This window comes from Meleagris gallopavo, chromosome 4 (genome assembly GCF_905368555.1).
Source record: "Meleagris gallopavo chromosome 4, MGAL_WU_HG_1.1, whole genome shotgun sequence".
Taxonomy (NCBI): domain Eukaryota; kingdom Metazoa; phylum Chordata; class Aves; order Galliformes; family Phasianidae; genus Meleagris; species Meleagris gallopavo.
The window spans coordinates 19,426,250-19,432,896 of record NC_139407.1 but is presented as its reverse complement, the minus strand read 5'-3'; the positions used below and the strand labels follow the sequence as shown (position 1 = coordinate 19,432,896).

Sequence of the window (6,647 nt, the reverse complement as noted above, 5' to 3'; positions counted from 1 at the left end):
CTGCAATCAGGAGCTTGCTGAGCTATGGTCTTACTACGCAGGCTGCCAGGATGCCTTGCTGAAAAGAGAATGCAAACATACCTGCTCAAGTTGAGTCAGATGGAACTGTTTCATTTGATTTGATATAGATCAGATGATCCCTTCTGCTCTATTAAAAAACTAATCTGCCAATCTACTAAGACAAAATCTTAGTCCCCAGTTTTTAAAAGCTTTTGCATGTACAGACAGCCACCATAACCTCTCTCATTACCAATTTTGCCAATTTAAAGAAACTAAGCATTCTAATCCCTCCCCATATTTTTTCTCTCCTTTCCCTTGGTCACGTGGGCATAAAATCTCAGCATTTTCTCCAGTTTCAGCCCATTTTTGAAAAAGGCATATCTAGTTCTTACTCATAGCTGCTGAGATATCTTTAGTGAGAACCACTTTTATACCACTGTAAAAGGAAATGGGGGACTTTGTCAGGAATGCTATGCTCATACTTGCACACAGTATTCCACGTTGCTTCTCCTCAGTGCCTTTGGAAATGGCTTGAGCCAAAAGCTGCACCTGCCTTTTCCAGAGTCACATAGCACTGATAGCTCAGCCATCTCAAGCAGAAGCTGCACAACCCAGCCATCTTCCTGGTCATTATTTCATACAGAGAAAGCCCCAGCTCACAAGAGAAATACTTTCTCGTAGTAATAAGGGCACAATATAGTACTGAATTTCAAGTTCCAAAGACCATCCAATTCACCTGCATTGTTTCTGGCTTAAACTGTCTTAGTTTAAGCACTCATCAGCACTCTTGGCCAAAGGATGCCCAGGAGACATTCCCCTTTGCTCTACACATATGCAATTGCCCCCTGACTGCACAGCAGCCACTCATTAACTATTTCTGGCACCTATGGCCCAGACTGATTCATGAAGCTGTAGTACAGGTAGATAGGCAAATCTAAGCAATGGAATATGGACAAACTAGAGCAGGGAGACCCTGGCATATCCAGAGCTATCCATAGTTACATAGGCAAAGAGCTAAATTCATACAATTCAACATTAGTCTTCTGGGAATGCCAAGAATTCAATGCTTAGCCTTGAAGGGAATCTTGTGAGCAAATGCCCTTGTTGTCAAGTCAATACAGGATATAAAATTACCAAAGGTTTCTCAGACTTGCTCCTGTGGAAAAGTTTTTCAGATGGACAACAGGACTGAGAGGAAAGTAGAGATCTCATGCAGCTGATCATTATTGAAATCACACACATTATTAAAATCACACATTCTGTGTTTATTTCAGTGCTCTCTTGTTAAAAACAAACAAACAAACAAACAAAAATCCCATCTATTTTAAATTCGGAAACCATATGGACCAGTCTGCAGGACACTAAGCTTAAAACTCACTAAGTTCAAAAGACTATGCTACAGTCTCATCCTTGCCAAGGGACAAAGCGTGAGTTTACGCGTTGTTTCTGCCTCTACTTTCATGCATGCAGGTCAGACACTCAAGCACCTGTTGCTTTGGGGTTTTTTAAGATGTATCGCGGCTTAACACTGTTTTCTTTAATTCTATCATTAGTTTATGATTTGGATGTACAGAGCCATTCTGCCTAGAACTTCTCAGCAATCCTGGCATTTTTAAAACACAGAAGGTAAAGGAGCGTAACTAGATATTGTACCAACCTTTAAGAAAGGGAAGGCTGGGCTCTCCTTTGAGCTGGACAGAGGTAGTTCAGGCTCCAGGGAAGTCCTCTCATGAATTCAAGCTGCAACATCTACAGCCTACTTCTTACAGACTCCTGGGATGTTTGCCTTTTCCATGTAAAGACATTCTGTTTATGGATAGGAATGAAGCCAGTGCAAAACTGGTCTGATGTTTTTGTGTTCTGCTGAGTGCCTGGATTTTTACAGCTCCTCAATAATTAAAAGGTAGACGAAGTGATAAGATGAGTCAACAAAGAAAATTATGTTCTCTTAAGTGTCAAATTTTTGCCTTTTTGATAAAAGACTTTCCTAACAGATCTAGAGACTTCACTAAAGCACAAGATGCTTTTTAACAAGAAAGAACAACAGATGAAATGCATTTGAATGGATGGTGACTGTTGTTCTAACAGTCATCAGCTGAAGGCTAAGGGCAAAGGGACAAAATGCAGAAGACTATAAAGAGAGACAAGCAAAAGCAAGACATTGTGAAGACATTATTTAAAAATTCCTGTCAAAGCGAGGCAGTTTGCACTATAAATATATCAATAACTGATCCGAAGACCCTTAAGAAGAGGAAGTTTGGCTTGGCTGATCACTCAGCAAGGCAAACATCACAGCACTAAGCACAGTGCAGATCTGCCCCTTTGGGTCTGTTCCATGACGACAATTGCAGCCTATCGTAGGGAACCAGCTTTAGCGGGAGAGTTGGACTTGATGATCCCCAGATGTTCCTTTCAACTGCAATGATTCTGTGTTATCATGCGTTTTCAGATATACTTTGTATTTTCCTTACCACTCAAAATGTGCAAGTGCTGCTCAGTGAAACACTGATTTAATCCCCAGCTTCAAAATTTGGAGGGTCAGAGCAGCTACAGCATCTTCAACTAGCAGCGCATCTATTCCCTGAAGCTCTGTTCACATTTAGTCCTAAAAAATATAACATTTCAGGACCACGAGTTGTTTTTCAAATATTAAAACATGACCTTAAATACCATGTGCGGGAGGAAGGATGAATCCTTAACATTCAGACCATTTGGTTGCTCACAACTTATATGTGTTCTTTCATATAGTATAAATTCTTCTCAACTGTATCTGAGCTAACGGATAAAATAGTGCAGGGAGAGCTTTCATTGCCCAGCAGCCCAGCTCTACTTGGGTGTCATCAGGGAATGAAAGTGTGAATCAGAAAGATGTTTGGCACTCAGCCTTTGTCTCCAGAGATTTCCTAGCTGTCCTGCAGTTCAGTTTGCTATCAAGAGAAGACATACAGGAAAAGAAGGCACAGAGTTGGGAATAACTGTGCTGGATACAACAGAGGCCTCTTAAGAAGTTTACAGATCATAATACAGATACTCTGCCCCTTCTGGAGACAACAGGCATAATGTGTCTTACACTTGTATGTAAGATAATGATGTGAAAATATATAATCATAGAATTGCTCAGGTTGGAAAAGACCTTAAGGATCATCAAGTCCAACCATGACCTAACCATACTACCCTAACTCTAACAACCCTCTGCTAAATCATGTCCCTGAGCACCACATCCAAATGGTTTTTAAACACATTCAGGGATGGTGACTCAACAATCTCCCTGGGGAGCCCATTCCAGTGCTTAACAACCCTTTCTGTAAAGAAGTTTTCCCTCATATCCAACCTAAACTTACCCTGGCACAACTTGAGGCCATTTCCCCTTGTCCTGTCACCAGTGAGAAGAGACCAACCCCGCTCTCGCTGTAAGCACCTCTCAGATATCAGAAGAGAGCAATAAAATCTCTTTTCAGCCTCCTTTTCCCCAGACTGAACAGCCCCGGTTCCTTCAGTCTCTCCTCGTAGGGCATATTCTCCAAACCCTTCACAAGCCTTGTTGCCCTTCTTTGGACCTGCTCCAGCACCTCAATGTCCTTTCTGTTCTGAGGTGCCCAAACTGAACGCAGCACTCGAGGTGCCGAGTACAGGGGCAAGATGACTTCCCTAGTCCTGCTCACCACACCATTCCTGATACAAGCCAGGATGCCATCAGCCTATAGTTTGTATTGATTAGAATCCGCCAGGAAAACAAACAAACAAAACACTAAGAGTATCAATTTAATTAAAAATCTGCCCAGCTGCAATAACTTAACGGCTAACAATTGCTGAGAAACTAATGCAACACCTAAAGGCGAGGTTCTAAATGCTACCAGCTGGTAAAACTGCCGCGGGGTTCGAGATGCCCTCAGTTCAGGTAGGGGACGCAGCACCTCGCGTGCCTGCACGCTCCTCCAAGGCAGCGAAGAGGGTATAAAGGCATCGGACGGGGACGTGAGGACGCCGGGTTGGCCATGCGGCTGCAGCTGCAGCGGAGCCGCCGCGCCCCCTGCAGACCCGGCGGCGTCACGGCGGGGAGCGGCGGCCCCCAGTCCCGAGGCAGCGAGCGGGAACGGCTGCCTGCAACAGCCGGCCTCCTGGCCGCCGCTCTGCCCCAGGGAACCAGCGGTAGGTGACTCTGTCACACTCGCTTCCACTGCGTTAAAGAAAAAAAATCCAAGAGAAACTATGTAAAACCTGAATTTGATCTTAAACTCAGGCATGAGTAAGAAAGAAGCCAGGCCATGCGTTTGCCGGTGGTTTACCCCGAGGAAGCTGTGCTGAAAGGCATCCCCTGGTTGTCCGTCAGCCGCCTTTTCCACCTCGTTGTACAGCTGCCGTGACCGAGGTCAAGTGATATGTCAGTCTGTCAGATCACACAGGGAGGCAGTGGCTCTTCCCGGATTAGGACGATTCCACATGGCCCTCTGAAAAAGATTTGTAACAAATGTCAGCCCCAACTGTCTGCTGCTCAAAGCATATGTTTAAAGCTCTTAGACATCTCAGTCAAAAGGTATTGTAAATATAGGGACAAAGCTAGGAAACGCCTCGTTGTGGAGTTTCTATAATGGCAAACTAGGATCTGGCATGAAAAACCCACATCCCGAACAGATTTCCTTTAGCAGGGGATCCCTGCCCAGTTTTGCAGCCATTCTGGGACAGCAAAGTATTTCACTTTTTTCCTCCAACCAAAGGGACTGAGATGCACTTGCTGAGCACAGGCTGGTGAGCTCAAAGGGCAGAGGGCACAAAATAACCTGCCCACAACTTTCTGGCTTGCCAGCATCCTCCTGCCATTGCTTTCAGTGCCTTTTTGTAGTGAAAAGGAAGTGTGCTCAAAATGATTATTTTGCTGTGCACTACATCCAACTTTTTATGCTTGGAATGCTCTATAAAAACATGGTTGTGAAGTAACCTAAGAACCTACTATTTAAGATGGGGAAAATTGAGGGTAAAAAGGAAAAAAAAACAACTTCAGACTGGGCTTGTTGATAAATACTAAACGAAAACACCGAAAGCTGCCAAATCTCACAGAGAATTCAGCCACCACAGCATCACCGGGGAAATACTACTGCACTGAAATACAACCACATCACTGGGCACTTTTCCTCTCTGCACAGTCCAGCCTCCTAGCTATGCAGAAGGATATGGCCCCTCTCTTAGCTCACCTCAGCTTCATGTTCATCCTTTGAAGTTGTGACAACCTGGCATCATAAAGGAGCCAATGGTAGCTATCAAAGTGCTGCCAGAGGTAGAGGGAAAGCAAAGGAGCAGCCCAGAAGAGAAGTCCAAGAGCAGCACTTGGGTTTCCTGGGAATTATGTTCTGGATTTTTTTTCTCCTTTTGGTCTGCAAAACCCTTTCTCCTCAAGTGAGCATTATGTGATTTTCTTTGCCAAGGTTTTGCACTGCTTCATGAGCTACATGACACAGGAACGGGCTTTCCCCTTGGTTTTTCTGTAAACTACGCAGAGAAACTTCAAGTGATAAAGTATTTAAACTACAGGTCTTCTCAAACGTTCCAGTTCAGTAAGCAGGATTTCCTGTTAAAAAGAAACTCAGGGCTGTGCCATCGCTGTTTCCTGATGCTACTCCATCAACATCTTCCTTTAAGGCACCATTTCTCTCACAGTGCCTTTGGATTTTGCCATTCCTTCTTTGCATAATGCTTTTCTTCATAAATGATACCAAACACTGCCAAAAGTGGCAGAATTACACCCAAGATATTAATATAATGGCAATAAACATCTCAACGAATGACATAAAACTTGCAAATAAAGGACTAATTGTGAGTATGACAGCACATCTGGCAGTTGTTTTAAACAACTGAGAGTGTTGACAGAAAGTTTCTTTCTCTTCACAAATTCAGTCTATATAGCAGAAGATGAATTTGTTACGTGCCTTGAAAATCCCCGATGGCCATCGAATGAATACTGTATTGCCTGCTAGCATCTGGGGCTAAGCTGGATTTGGGAAACATCTTGTTACACAAAACCTGTCCTGGTCCAAGACCTTGCCTGCGAAAGCTGAACACCACGACTTTTGCAAAGCTATTTGGTCACACAAGTCATTACTGGGTAATACATTTAATATAGATGACGTACTTTATCCAAAGGAAGTACTGCATGGAAATCAAACCTGGCACAAAGGCCAATGATTACAGAAGGAATCTGATACCACTTCCTGCCCAGATCAATTTCTATTTAATTTGAAGGAAAGATTTTCTTTGGCTTCTGGGGAATGTAGGCCTTAATCCAGCAGCAAAATTACACTGGTGATTGTTTTATGCATAGACTTACAGGTACTATACCTATTTTCTTTTGGTTTTACAAGTAAGGCAGGTAGGACAGATAACTTCCCACACAAAACAGACACTGGGTAAGCTGCCAGCTTCGTAAAAATACACTGTAGATTGGGCCACCTTGACTCAGCAAGGGCATTAACCATACCTGCACTGACCACATATTCCTATAGAATAGTCTTGCTCAGTAAAGGTGTGGTTTGTTTCCAGAAGACCTAGCACTAACTTTGCAAATCATACCATAGTGTATTTCACACTATGGGATCATACATCATCTGGTCTCAGTCAACACTTAAAAATCTTGCACTGAAGGAAGAGAGAAAGTT

The 6,647-nt window shown here is 43.4% G+C and overlaps 1 protein-coding gene across 3 annotated transcripts in view; it reads right to left on the bottom strand.

Annotated features, from left to right (window-relative positions):
- Positions 1-3,749: 3,749 nt before the first annotated feature.
- The window catches only part of LOC116216553 (uncharacterized), a 25,207-nt gene continuing 22,309 nt past the window's right edge, over positions 3,750-6,647 (bottom strand). For all 3 annotated transcript variants that reach the window (XR_014882896.1, XR_014882898.1, XM_085222405.1), the window contains 2 exons: positions 4,287-4,448; positions 3,750-4,177 (listed from right to left, as the gene is read on the bottom strand). Coding sequence is in view for 1 of the 3 variants with exons in the window: in XM_085222405.1 (XP_085078531.1) it covers positions 4,391-4,448 (58 nt within the window). In the remaining 2 variants the exon portion in view is untranslated. The remainder of the gene's footprint in view (positions 4,178-4,286; positions 4,449-6,647) is intronic.